The following is a 14,777-nucleotide window of genomic DNA, read 5'->3' on the forward strand; positions in this document are numbered from 1 at the left end:
ACAATGCCTCACTGAGGGAAAAGAATGTCCTGGGTTAAGATGGGCCACGGGCTACAGACCAAGAGTTTTAGAAGATAGGAAACGGGCAATGGCGTGTGCCCTCCAAGTCCCCTGGTATGGAACATTTGGAGTTAGGTGAGCAACTTAGGTGAGCAACGGACGACAGGAGAGGACGGGGGAGGGGTGTTCTAAGAGGCATAGAGATTTTGTTTCCTCTCTCAAGGTACCGTCTTACATTATATAGTCTGTAGTCTTTCTTCATGATACATCCCTCCATGATGTCAAAGGCTTAGTCAGGGAGCACTGAAGCTGATGCTGTGGAAGGACGTCACAGAATAAGGAAACTTTCTGAAGGACAATAGATCAGAAAGACTAGGAAGAGACACAGCAAAAGGCTGTAACTCTCAAGAGGTAGGTCGCTGCCATCCGTTAGGCAGCCAGCATATACCTGGGGCTACCACCTGAGTCTCCGAAGGTTGGCATGTCCGGGAGAGCTGCTGATGGACACAGGCCCTGCATCATCAACTGATTCATTTGGACCATGTCAGTGGCAGCCGCAGTGAGAGACTCTGCCTCCATCCTGCCTTCTCTACAGAAAAACCAAACGATTATGAATGAGACTGAAAGAGCACTTCAGACTTGGGCTCCCCAGATGAAGGACTTAAGGCTGGGGCTAGGACCAGTACCTTCACATGTCAAGTTGGGGATCATGTTGCTCGTGGCAATGATTTTTTTCTCAAGAATGTACTGCGGCACAGAATCGGTGTATTACTCCTCCTACGAAACCATCATCCCCCAGAGTCTGACAGTGAAGGGAAGGGAAGACCCAGTGGAAAAGGCATCCTACACGCTATATATCCAGGGCCAGAAACAGGTGATTCACTTGAAGGTGAAGAAAGACTATTTTGTAAGCGACTTTCGGGTCTTCAGCTACCACAATGGGATCCTGGAGCAAGATATGCCTTTCATCTCACAGGACTGCTACTATGAAGGCTACATAGAAGGAGTCCCAGGCTCTTTTGTTTCTGTCAACACATGTTCAGGCCTCAAGGGCATCCTGATTAAGGAGGAACAATCCTATGGCATTGAGCCCATGGAGTCTTCTAAACGGTTTGAACATGTGCTGTACACCTTGGCACACCAAGCTCCAGTCTCCTGTAGTGTCACCTCCAATAAGAATCAACAAGGGGTGTCCATCAGCCAGCAACAAGGGAGCAGGAAGCTTCATAATCTAGGGGTGCCTTCCTACTTGTGGTCACACACCAAGTACGTGGAAATGTTTGTCGTGGTGAACCACCAGCGGTTCCAAATGTGGGGCAGTAACGTTAATAAGACAATCCAGGGAGTGATGGACATCATTGCTCTGGCCAACAGCTTCACTAGGGGAATAAACACAGAGGTAGTGCTGGCCGGAATGGAGATCTGGACCGAGGGGGACCTAATAGAGGTCCCCGTGGACTTGAGAGTTACACTCAGGAATTTCAACAGCTGGAGGCAACAGAAGCTCTTCAGTCGTGCGAAGCATGATGTTGCTCACATGATTGTTGGGCATCATCCCGGACAGACCATGGGACAGGCATTTCTCAGTGGTGCCTGTTCAAGGGGTTTTGCAGCAGCTGTTGAATCCTTCCCTCATGAAGATGTCCTCCTGTTTGCCGCACTCATGGTCCATGAGCTGGGGCACAACTTGGGTATTGAGCACGACCATTCGGCCTGCATTTGTAAAGATAAGTACTTTTGCCTCATGCATGAAAACATCACCAAAGTAAGTGGCTTCAGCAACTGTAGCTCTGACTCCTTCTACCAGTTTCTCCATGAACACAAAGGGGCGTGTCTGTTTAACAAGCCAGGGCACAAAGGTCGTACACGTAGGGATGCCTCCTGTGGAAATGGTGTGGTGGAGGACATGGAAGAGTGTGACTGTGGTCCTAACTGTGCCACTCACCCATGCTGTGACCCAACATGTAGACTGAAGCCGGAGGCACAATGCAGTAATGGATTGTGCTGTTCTTCCTGCAAATTCAAAGCAAAGGGAACGCCTTGCCGTCACATTCAGGGAGATTGTGACCTCCCAGAGTATTGTGATGGTAAATCTGAAGCATGCCCCGCAGATGTGTACAAGCAAGATGGCACATCTTGTGAAGGAACGAAAGCTTGTGTTGAGGGTCAGTGTAACAGCCCTGATCATCAGTGCAGGAGTATTTATGGGTTCCATGCAAAGTCTGCCCCCAAAAATTGTTACACTTCATTGAACAGCAAAGGGGACAGGTTTGGAAACTGTGGCCGTCCTACTTCGTCTAACCCAAGATACGTTCAGTGTGATGGTGATAACGTATTCTGTGGGAAACTTGTATGTACTGATATTGACTACTTACCAATAATCAAACCCCAACATACAGTGATTCAGATCCCTGATACAAAAGAATGGTGTTTTGGCTTAGATGCTTATGATGGTACTGATATTCCTGATGACGGAGACGTGCAGAGTGGGACTTACTGTGCCCCAAACAAGGTCTGTTTCAATTACTCCTGTACTGATTACAGTACGCTCACCTTTGAGTGTGATCCAGCCGTAACGTGTCATGGGAGAGGAGTGTGCAACAATTTACAACACTGCCATTGTAGGGATGGCTTTGCCCCACCTAACTGCAGTCAACCAGGCACTGGGGGTAGCGTGGACAGTGGTTCCCCTGGCAAGCCTAGCGAAAGTGGAGGAGGTGGTGGGGGTGAGCAATCTGTTTACTTGAAAGAAAAACCCCTCCTAGATTTGCTAATTGTATCAATTCCTGTGGTTCTTTTACTGTTATTACTATGTTTATGCATCATCTGTTGTGTATGTAAGTTACGTGGTGCAAAAAAACAACCTCCTCCCACCGAAAAGGTTCCAGAGGAGATCCCAGCAGAGGCCCCAGAAGAAGAGGTTCCAGAAGAAGAGGTCCCAGAAGAGGAGGCCCCAGAAGAAGAGGCGCCAGAAGAAGAGGAGCCAGAAGAAGAGGCCCCAGAAGAAGAGGCCCCAGAAGAGGAAGGTGGTGAAGAAGAGGAAGAACCAGGGTCAGAAGACTAGTAGTGGGAGAATGAAGCCAACTATATCAAACAACTGAAGCACTGGGTAGGAATGAGAGGCTCAGTGAAGCAAAGGTTAAGTGGGAAGTGCTAGTTCCAGTGACTCTGATGAGGAACTATATATAAAAGAGGAGTTCCCCCTACTTTCTTTATTCATTTTAGTAATTATGATTTTATTTACTAAAATGAATACATTAAATTATTATTTTACAAATTTTTGCTCTTCTTCATTTATGAAAGAATTTCATCTGTACTCTTTAAATAAATCTTTGACAGCAAAGTCCTTGTCTCAAAAGGGTCAACTTTTTTCTCACTAGAAAATGTTTTCCAGGACATGCCATCTTTCATTTAAATTTACATATAGTTTTATCTATACCTGTATTTACTCCTATTGCTGGAATTTTCACCTCAAGTAACAACTGTCTATAATGTCAGGGCAGTTGTTTATATAATTGGTTGTTTTAATTTGTCCTATAAATGTGCATTCATGAAATGAGAGATGAGGCATATCTTGAGGTCCCCTGTGGTTATTGGCTTTGGTTCTGTGGGAGAAACTAGATCTGATAAGACAGAAAAGCCTCATTTATCCTGGGTTAAGGAGGCAGTGTTGTATAGCCATATAACTTCCCAAATCTGGCAGATGTTTAATATGCTGTATATTCAATTCCTCCCACCCACCCCACCCCTCCACCCCAGTATTTCCAGGCCCTTCCAATGGCTATATTCTCTTTTTAGCTAAGAGATTTTTTTTCCTAGCACAGTTTTCATAGCTCTTCCTGTATACTAATGTTCTTGGAATAAATTTTCAAACCTCAGATATCCCAAGTCACCTGCTGGTAGCAGTTAGCCTTTCAAGTACCTCTCAGTATAGAGGCACCTACCACAGTGCTGCGTACATACATGAAATTATTATTTTCTCTGCTATTTATTGTAATTAGTAACTTACTGATTTACAGTTAGAAGGAATCTTCCTGTTATAGGTAACAGAACTTTGCAGGTGTCAATTACTTCTTTCAAAGACAGCACAAAGAAAGTATAATATTAATATAACTCATTCTGTCCCACACACCGTGTTAAACTCTTTACTCTCATTGTCTTAATTTATTCCTCCAAACCACCCTCTCAGGCCTCTATCTAGAACATGAGGAAACAGAAGCCAAAGAAATGATAAAAGCAGTCTAGTGCTAATAAAGGTGGAGCCTGGGTGCCTCCCCTGGTATGACTGCATCTACATTCCCCGCTGCCTCCAGGAGACTTTCACTTGAGTAAAAGAAGTGAGGGAGAAGACACTCAATACGTCTGCAATTGCCTAGAACTGGGCTTCTCCTCAGTGACTCTAATGAAGGAAAGCCTTACAAATGGATGCTGATCTCTACTGTGAACCTACCACATTGTACAGTCAATGTCTATTGAAGTGTCTTTTCTGCTCTTAGATCCTGACATCATGGAGAGGCAGGTTTACATCTTATTCAGCTCTGTGGGCCCTGTACACTGTAGGTGTTTAATAAATGTTTATCACGTGAGTGATTTAACCACAGCCAACTTTGAAATACAGGACCAGATTCCTCCCCTGGGCAGGATGCCTCTTGCCAGTTTGTGGCCATGGAATGACCAAAATCTTGCTCAGGTGCAATACTGCTGCAGACTGATGAACAATCAAGATAGTCATAGAAAGATTATAAAACACCAAACTTCGGGAAGTGAAGGGTTAAGGCTATTAGGTAGACAATGGCAGAAAAGTGATCAGTTTTTATGTGGGGAGGAGTGAGCAGGTAGGTATAATTCGGGGTTTGAAATCTACAAAGTTCAAAGGTCAGCATTCCCTGTAAAGTTTGGGTGAAACAGCCTATTCCGCAATATGTATGACTGCCTCTAGGAAGTGCATTCTTTTGCCTGGGTTATGTAATCTCCCAATATGTGTGGGGGATTCCGAGGAATGCTTACACGGTACACTAGTCTGTGTTGGTAGCCATTCATGACCCAGCCAGCTGCCACTTCAGAAGACTCTGATCATGACTTCTTGCAATCCTTCACCTGCCATCTCTGGGCTGCTTTGTTCTCTCTGGGCTACCTTAAGCCAGTGGAGTCCCAGGCTCTTTCCTTAGTCCCCCAAGGCATAGCCAAGTCCAGGCTCTACAGTTTTTATCCAGACTTGGAGAAAACAAAGGTGAATTACAACGTGAAGAAAACATATTTGAATGCTGTAGATAATAATGTTTCTGGAGTCTACAGGTCTTGCCCCTCCACTGGGGGACTTACATAGGCCATCTCTCTCCTTGGCCCTGACCGGACATCCTTTCTTGTCCCTGTTGGAGTCCCTTTAAGAATGTCTCTCTACTGGAAGGACCCCGGTGGTCATGGCCCCCAGACCTTCTGTTGCCCCAGGACAGGAACCATTCCCGAAGCCAACTCTTCAGACATGGATTGGACTGGACAATGGGTTGGAAAGGGATGCTGGTGGGGAGTGAGCTTCTTGGATCAGGTGGATGCTTGAGACTACGTTGGCATCTCCTGCCTGGAGGGGAGATGAGAGGATAGAGGGGGTTAGAAGCTGAAGAAAAGGACATGAAAAGAGAGAGTGGAGGGAGATAGCAGGCTGTCTCATCAGGGGGAGAGTAATTGGGAGTGTGTAGCAAGGTGTATATGGGTTTTTGTGTGAGAGACTGACTTGATTTGTAAGCTTTCACTTAAAGCACAACAAAAATTATTTAAAAAGAAAAAAAGAACGTTTCTCTAACCCAGAGTCAAACTCTACTCCCTTCTCTGGGGCTCAGTGAAAGGAAAAAATAAACCCAATTTATAGAAAACCTACATTCTGCCAATAATGAAGACAAAATGATACATTAGTTTGAAGAAAATTTAGCTTCTTGCATCCCCAAACTTCAGTCTTGAACAAGATATTGTTTTGTCTGGGGCCAAAAGTGTCATTGAACTCTCAATAAAAGAGCAATAAGAACATTTTGCAGTGAGAACAGGTCTAAGATCCTGACCCTCCCACATGAGCACCAAGAAAAGCTACTAGACATCTGCCCTCAACCCTGTAAGAACTCAGAAAAAATAGATGAAGGATGGCAACAAGTTGCAAGATAATGGCTGTTATGGATTAAATTGTGTCCCCCCAAAATGTGTGTCAACTTGGTTAGGTTATGATTCCCAGTATTGTGTGGCTGTCCTCCATTTTGTGATCTGATTTGATTATCCTATGTGTTACAAATCCAAACCTTTATGATGTTAATGAGGCAGAAGCAGAGGCAGTTATGTTAATGAGGCAGGACTGTATCTACAGGATTAGTTTGTATCTTGAGTCAATCTCTTTAGAGATATAAAAGAGAAAAGCAAGCAAAGAGGAGTGGTACCTCAAGGAATCGAAGAAAGAAGTGCCAGGATCAGAGCATGTCCTTTGGATCTGTGGTCCCCACATTGTGAAACTCCTAGACCAGGGGAAGATGGATGACAAGGACCTTCCCCCAGAATGGACTGTGAGAGAAAGCATTCCCTGGAGCTGACACCCTAAATTTGGGCTTCTAGCCGCCTAAACTGTGAGAAAATAAATTGCTGTTTATTAAAGCCATCCACTTGTGGTATTTCTGTTATAGCAGCATTAGGTAACTAACAGGATTTGGTACCGGGAGTGGGGTGATGCTCTAACAGATACCTAAAATGTAGAAGTGTTTTAAAAACTGTTAATAGGTTGGGGCTGGAAGAGTTTTAAAGTGCCTAATAGTCTATCAGTCTGCCACTTGTCTGTCAGTTGGTTGTACTGTGGTGGCCTGTGTGTTGCTGTGATGCTGGAAACTATGCCACCAGTATTTCAAATACTAGCAAGGTCACCCACAGTGAACAGGTTTCAGTGGACCCTCCAGGCTAAGATGGACTAAGGAAAAGGATCTGGTGATCTACTGAAAAAACTGGCCAGTGAAAACCTCGTGAATAGCAGAATATTGTTTAATACAGTGCCGGAAGATGAGCCCCTCAGGTTGGAAGGCACTGAAAATGTGACTGGGGAAGAGCTGCCTCCTCAAAGAAGAGCAACTTTAATGATGTGAATGAAGTCAAGCTTTTGAGACCTTCATTTGCTAACATAGCATGATTCAAAATGAGAAGAAACACTTGCAAACATCCATTAATAATTAGAACATGTAATGTACAAAGTATGAATGTAGGAGAATTGGAAAGTCATCAGAAATAAAATGTAATGCATAAAGATCAATATCCTAGGCATTAAGTGAGCTGAAATAGGCTGGTATTAGCCATTTTGAATCAGACAATCATATGGTCTATTATGCCAAGAATGACAAATTGAAGAGGTATGGCATTACATTCATCATCAAAAAGAACATTTCAAGATCTGTCTTGAAGTACAACCCTGTCAGTGATAGAACAATATTCATATGCCTACTAGGAAGACCAGTTAATAAGACTATTATTCAAATTTATCCACCAACCACTAAAGCCAAAGATGAGAAAACTGAAGATTTTTATGAACTTCTGCAGTCTGAAGTTGATCAAAGATCACTCAAGATGTACTGATAATTACTGCTGATTAGAATGCAAAAGCTGGAAACAAAGAAGGACTAGTAGTTGGAAATACGGGCTTGGTGACAGAAACAATGCCAGAGATTGCATGAGAGAATTTTGCAAGGCCAATGACTTCTTCATTGTAAATACCTTTTTCCAACAACATAAATTGACTACAGCTGCGGAAGACGATGGAAAAGCTCAATATGATTTGTCAGAACAAGGCCAGGGGAGGACATGGAATAGACCATCAATTGCTTATATATGCAAGTTCAAGATAAAGCTCAAGAAAATAAGAGCAAGTCCCCGAGAGCCAAATACAACCTTGAGTATATCCCACCTGAATTTAGAGACCATTTCAGGAACAGATTTGATGTACTGAATACTAAAGACTGAAGACCAGGCGAGTTGTGGAATGACACCAAAGACATCATACATAAAGAAAACAAGAGGTCATTAAAAAGACAGGAAAGAAAGAAAAGACCACAATGGATGTCAGCAGAGATTCTGAAATTTGCTCTTGAGCATAAAGTAGCTAAAGCAAACAGAAGAAATGATGAAGTAAAATAGGTGAACGGAAGATTTCAAAGACTGGCTTAAGAAGACAAAATATAGTATTATAAAGAAATGTGCAAAGACCTGGAGTTAGAAAACCAAAAGGGAAGAACACACTTGGCATTTCTCAAGCCAAAAGAATTGAAAAAAAATTCAAGCCTCGGGCTGCAATACTGAAATATTCTATGGGGAAAACATTGAATGACACAAAAAGCATCAAAAGAAAATGGAAGGAATACACAGAGTCACTGTACTAAGAAGAACTGGTCAATGTTCAACCATTTCAGGAGGCAGCATTTGTTCAAGAACTGATGGTACCAAAGGAAGAAGTCCAAGCTGTACTGAAGGCATTGGCGAAAAACAAGGCTCCGGGTATTGACAGAATACCAACTGAGATGTTTCAACAAATGGATGCAGTGCTGGAGGTACTCACTTGTCTATGCCAAGAAATTTGAGGACAACTACTTGGTCAACTGACTGGAAGATATCCATATCTGTGCCCATTCCAAAGAAAGGTCATCCAACAGAATGCAGAAATTATCTAACAATATCATTATTATCACACATAATTAAAATTTTGCTGATAATCATTCCAAAGCAGTTGCAGCAGTATACCGACAGGGAGCTGCCAGAAATTCAATCCGGATTCCAAAAAGGACGTGAAATGAGGGATATCACTGCTGATGTCAGATGCATCTTGGATGAAAGCAGAGAATACCAGAAAGATGTTTACCTGTGTTTTGTTGACTACTCAAAGGCATTTGACTGTGTGTATCATAACAAATTATGGACAACATTGTAAAGAATGGGAATTCCAGAACACTTAACTGTGCTCATGAGGATCCTGCCCTTATGCAGTCATTTGAACAGGACAAGGAGATAATGAATGGTTTAAAGTCAGGAAAGGTGTGTGTAAGGGTAGTATCCCTTCACCATACTCATTCAGTCTGTACGCTGATCAAATAATCTGAGAAGCTGGCCTGTGTGAAGAAGAATGGGGCATCACAATTGGAGTAGGACTCAACAACCTGCAATGAGTCTTACGCAACCTTACTTGCTGAAAATGAAGAGGACTGAAAGCACTTACCGATGAAGATCAAAAACTACAGCCTTCATTATGAATTGTACCTCAACGTAAAGAAAACAAAAATGCTCATAGCTGAACAAGTAAGAAACATCATGATAAATGGAGAAAATATTGAAGTTGTCAAGAATTTTACTTTACTTGAATCTACAATCAATGTCCTCGGGAGCAGCAATCAAGAAATTAAACAACATATTGCACTGGGTGAATCTGCTGAAAAAGACCTCTTTAAAATGTGAAAAAGCAAAGATATCACTTTGAGGACTAAGATGTACCTGATCTAAGCCATGGTATTTTCAATTGCCTCATATGCATGCAAAAGTTGGACAATGAATAAAGAAGAGGGAAGAATTGACACCTTTGAATTATGACATGGTTGAAGAAAACTGAATATCCAATGGACTGGCAAAAAAACAAACAAACTGTCTTGGAAGAAGTACAGCCAGAATGCTTGTTAGAAGCAAGGATGGTGAGACTTCATCTCACAGACTTTGGACATGTTATCAGGAGGGACCAGTCCCAAGAGAAGGATATCATGCTTGATAAAGTACACGGCCATCAAAAAAGAGGCAGACCCTCAATGAGAGGGATTGACACAGTGGCTGCAACAATAGGCTCAAATACAACAACAATCCTGAGGATGGTGCAGGACTGGGCAGTGTTTGGTTCTATTGTATGTAGGGTTGTTATTATTCAGAATCAACTTGATGGCACCTATCAACAACAATAATAAAAGCCTAGATTGCATTGAGTATCCCTGGTGGCGTAGCGGTTAAAAGCTTGGCTGCTAACCAAAAGGTTGGCAATTCAAATCTGCTAGCCGCTCCTTGGGAACCCTATAGGGCAGTTCTACTCTGTCCTATAGGGTCGCTATGAGTCAGAAGCGATTCGATGGCACCTAACAACAACAACAGATCGCCTTGAAGAGACTGTTGGTGAAATCATGGACATCAAAAGGCAATTCCAGTGAGGGCTCAGAAGGACATGAGGAGAGCTGTAACACCAAAGATGGTACAGACAGTGAGAAGCAGCAGCAGAGAAACAGCAGCAGCAGAAGCAGGAGACTGGTGTTAGTCAGCATGGTGCTGACCCACGGAGCAAGAATGCTGACTGCCTTCAGGCAGGAGACTTCCAGGCAGAGTAGGGTACCACCAGGCACTTATCGGTGGAGCTAGGCTTGCTGACCCATGGAACAAGAGAGCTTAACGACTTCCAACCAGAGTAGGGTGCCTCCAGGCACTTATCGGTAGTGTTAAAGAGCTTTAGATCACTTGCCCAAGCAGGGCAGATTACGGGCCGGCTCAAGAGGCCCAAGGCACCAAGAGGCGAAGGAACCAGAAAGCAGATGCTGAAGAGACAAGTAGCACAAGCAGCAGAGCTTCCTTCATCTCAAAGGCTAGGGCCACAGTCTCTGGGGTTTCAAGAGTGGGGCCATGGCTTCCTAGATTTCAAAGAGTCAGATCTTCACCATCTCAGTTCTGGAGTGTGAGGCTGCCATTCACAAGTGCCAGAGGGATGGGGCCAGATCCACTGACGAAAGCTGAGGGAGAGGGACTGCCATACCCAAGGAGGAGAAGAACAGGGCCTGCCGGGGCTAAGGGGGAGGGGTGACCACCCAGATGGACTAGGACAATGGGGCCACCCAAATCCAAGTGAGTGGAGTTTCCATCCCAGCGGGCCTGGAGGGCAAAGCTAAAGCCTAGGGTTGAGGGGCCTCCACTCAGAAACCAGAGAGCATGGCCAATACCCAAAGTCTGGAGGGCAGGGCCATTGTATAAATGACCTCACAGAAGAGAGGGTTATTTTCAAGCCTTGGGAGTTAATGTAATGTGTTCCTGCTGACTTGCTTGGTGCCTGTTATCCCTTCTTTCCCTCCAGTTTCTCCCATTTGTAATGAAAATGTCTATCTTGTGCCTGTTTCACCACTGTACTTTGAAAGCAGATAACTTGTATTCTAGATTTCACACCTGAAGAGGAATTTTGCCCCAGGATGAAATCTGGACTGAAGTGGATTTAAGACTTTTGGGATGATATGAAGGGGTAAGTGTGTTTTACATACAGCAAGGATATGAATTTTTAGGGCTAAAGGGTGGAATGTTGTAGATTGAATTGTATCCCCCCAAAATGTGTGTCAACTTGGCTAGGCTGTAAGTCTCAGTATTGTGTGGTTGTCCTCCATTTTGTGATCTGATATGGTTATCCTATGTGTTGTAAATTCTAGTCTCAGTGATGCTAATGAGGCAGGATTAGAGGCAGCTATATTAATGAGGCAGAACTCAATCTACAGGATTGTTTTATCTTGAGTCAATCTCTTTTGAGATATAAAAAAAGAAGTGAGCAGAGAGGAGTGGGACCTCAGACTGCCAAGAAAGAAGAGCTAGGAGTGGAGTGCATCCTTTGCACCCAGGGTCCCTGCTTTGAGAAGCTCCTAGATCAGGGGAAGATTGATGACAAAGACCTTCCCCCAGAACCGACAGAGAGAAAGTCTTCCCCCTGAAACTGGCACCCTGAATTCAGACTTCTAGCCTCCTAGAGTGTGAAAGAATAAATTTCTCTTTGTTAAGGCCATCTGCTTGTGGTATTTCTGTTATTACAGCACTAGATAACTAAGAAAAATGTGGATTTTAAATAGTAGAAAAATCTTTTTCCACTTTCCCTGCCCCCTACCCCTCCCAGCACAGTGGCCAGTAGCCTGTGTACAAAGAAGGGCCCCTAGTTCCTGGCTATTTAGTAAGTAGGACAGACGTTCTGACAGACTGTTCAGTGTCTATGTTCTGACCACTCTGTGAGTGGCCTGAATGACTGAAAACCTCAGTCTTGTCTGAATCAGAGCTTTCACAGGACAGGAGAGGGGCTGGTAGGCCAAGACTGAAGGCTGTGCCCATTTGAGAGCTTCCTGTGTTCACAAAGAAAAGGCCCCAGTCTCTGGCTCTGAAGATTCTTCAGGTGGACTGATCAATGTGTCTGTCCTGACCAGTCTACAAGCTAAAAGGTCTGAAACCTTGGTATGACCTGGGTCTCTCTGACCTTGGTAGGTCAGACAGCAGGCCTCTGGCTCTCACAGGGTACTGGAGGGAGTAGAGAACAAAGACTGAAGGTTATGCCCACCTAAGACTTTCTTCCGAAATTAGTGCTTTCAAAATCACCATGTAGATGGGGGAATTGAGAAAATTATCACATTGTAATATCCTGGATTCAATAAAAAAAAAAAAAAAAAGACAAGGTGTTGCAAAGAAACTGAAAGTATGGCCTATTCAACAAGATGAAGGGAGTGAGATTGCCTCTTTAGAAGGATGGATAATGGAGACAGAATTTAAAACAACAGTATTAAAGCATGCTTGAAGAACTAAAGATGTCTTAGGCTGGGCTTTCTAGAGAAAGAAAATCAGTGAAGTCTATACATGTATATGTATATACACAGAGAGAGAAAATGAGAGACAGAGAGAGAGAGAATTATATCAAGAAAATGGCTCACATGGTTGTAGAGGCTGCAAAGTCCTAAGTCTGTGGGTCAGGCTGGAGGCTTCTCCTTACTCATGTAGCTTCAGGGGCTCAGAAACTCAAGATTGGTAGGTCAGACAGGAGGCCTCTGGCTCACAGTCTGAGGAGGCTGACGAAACCAAAGATCGACAAGTAAGCTGCAAGCTAGTCCCAAAAACCAGAAGTCAGGTGAGAAGCTAGTTGCAAGATCCAGAGCAAGGAAAATCCAGCGGGCAAGTGCGGCGGGGCTGATGGTGGCTTCCTGAGACAAGGCAAGTACTGGATGCAGCCCTAACCTGCTGGGGCAATCTTGGCGGGGACCCAGCCAGTGCATACAGGCTATACACCCCTCTGGAATCTCACATAAAACAGCCCTCACCAAACAAGATAAGTGATTTTGTCTATTTTACAGTGCTACTCTCTCCTATCTATCTGATCCCTCCCCTCCCTGCCCCAGCCGGCTTTATTAACATTCGAATTCCCTGGGCCAGAGAGAGAAGTGCTCTGCGTTTTTTTTTCTTCTTTCTATAACCCCTTCTCCTGGCCTGGGAAAAACAGCAATTAACAATCAGGGGAAAAATCCTTTCCTGACTTCCCTAAACTGGAAAAACAGTACAGAAGCAGCTCCATCCAGGCATAAGAGATCCATAGTCTTTGGCTTTCATTCCTACACGGAACCAGGTGGCTGTTATAATGCAAAGGCAATTTCGTTAGAGATCTGACTGTAACTGTTTCAGCTGAGTAGTGGGGAGGCAGGTTTTGGAGGTCAGATACAGCTCTACCTATTAACAGAGCCCTCACTGACCCACAGCAGGACTGAAGCTCCATCCATACCACCTAGCCACCTGCTAAAGGGGTCTGAGAACAGTGATGCCTACCAGTCTTTAGAGGTACGAGCATTGGGTGCCTAAGGTACAGCTACAGAGCCCACCCACCAGGGTGCTCTAGAGAACAGAGACACTCCTTCCTCACTGGCACTTGGGGGAAGGCTGTCAGCACCCTGCCCTTCTCGGAGTGTGACCCCCTGCCGCTACTAGAAACCAGTGCATACAACCATTTCCACTACTCCTCTAAGACAGTAGATGAGAGCCTACACCACACACTAGGTGACCCACTATCAGGACACCTGAGCTGATTCTATTCAAGAGTGGACTCACAGGCTCATATACCTGTTAACAGCTCAAACCAGCTGGTAACAGGACATAACTGACGCAAAGCCTCCAACAATCAAGTTAGTGCAGTCTAGTAGCCCATCTGGGTGTACTGAAACAAAACAAAACAAGAAGATAAGACTCAGGGAGCAAATATAAAGTAAATCATTACAACAACTTATAGATGGCTCAGAGACAGCAGTCGATATCAAATCACATAAAGAAGCAGACCATGATTGCTTCTACAAACCCCCCAACCAGAGAATCAAAACCTTTCCCAGATGAGGATATATTCCTGGAATTGCCAGTTGCAGAATATAAAAAACTAATATACAGAATGCTTCAAGACATCAGGGATGACCTCAGAAATGAAATAAGGCAATGTACAGAAAATGCCAAGGAACACACAGATAATACAGTTGAAGAAATCAAGATTATTCAAGAACATAGTGAAAAATTTAATAAGCTGAAAGAATCCATACACAGACAGCATTCAGAAATTAAAAAAGATTAACAAAATTACAGAATTAGACAACTCAATATGAAGTCAGAGGAGCAGAATCAAGGAACTGGAATGCAGAATTAGGGAGATGGAGGATAAGGCAATTGGCACCAATATATTTGAAGAAAAATCAGATAAAAGAATTTAAAAAAATTAAGAAACCCTAAGAATCATGTGGGACTCTATCAAGAAGGATAACTTGCATGGGATTGGAATTCCAGAACAGGGAGGGATAACAGAAAATACAGAGAGAATAGTTGAAGATCTGTTGGTAGAAAACCTCCCTGGCATCGTGAAAGATGAAAGGATATCTACCCCAAGATGCTCACTGAACCCCATACAAGATAGACCCAAAAGAGTCACCAAGACATATTATCATCAAACTTGCCAAAACCAAAGATAAAGAGAAAATTTTAAAAGCAGC

General features: G+C 43.7%; 2 protein-coding genes across 2 annotated transcripts in view; one reads left to right on the forward strand and one right to left on the reverse strand.

Annotated features, from left to right (window-relative positions):
* Positions 1–530: 530 nt before the first annotated feature.
* LOC126066069 (disintegrin and metalloproteinase domain-containing protein 1a-like) lies at positions 531–3,064 on the forward strand. The gene has a single exon (XM_049866894.1). The coding sequence runs from the start codon at positions 542–544 to the stop codon at positions 3,062–3,064; it is 2,523 nt and encodes an 840-aa protein (XP_049722851.1). The 5' UTR covers positions 531–541.
* A 711-nt stretch (positions 3,065–3,775) lies between these two features.
* The window catches only part of TMEM116 (transmembrane protein 116), an 88,710-nt gene continuing 77,708 nt past the window's right edge, over positions 3,776–14,777 (reverse strand). Inside the window, exon 11 of the mRNA XM_049867074.1 lies at positions 3,776–5,578. Coding sequence (XP_049723031.1) covers positions 5,477–5,578 — 102 coding nt within the window. The 3' untranslated portion in view covers positions 3,776–5,476. The remainder of the gene's footprint in view (positions 5,579–14,777) is intronic.

The sequence above is a fragment of the Elephas maximus genome, chromosome 22 (assembly GCF_024166365.1).
Source record: "Elephas maximus indicus isolate mEleMax1 chromosome 22, mEleMax1 primary haplotype, whole genome shotgun sequence".
NCBI lineage: Eukaryota > Metazoa > Chordata > Mammalia > Proboscidea > Elephantidae > Elephas > Elephas maximus.

Excerpts from the sequence above, each read along its gene's own strand:
- LOC126066069 (XM_049866894.1), top strand. The coding sequence starts at position 542 with ATGTCAGTGGCAGCCGCAGTGAGAGACTCTGCCTCCATCCTGCCTTCT.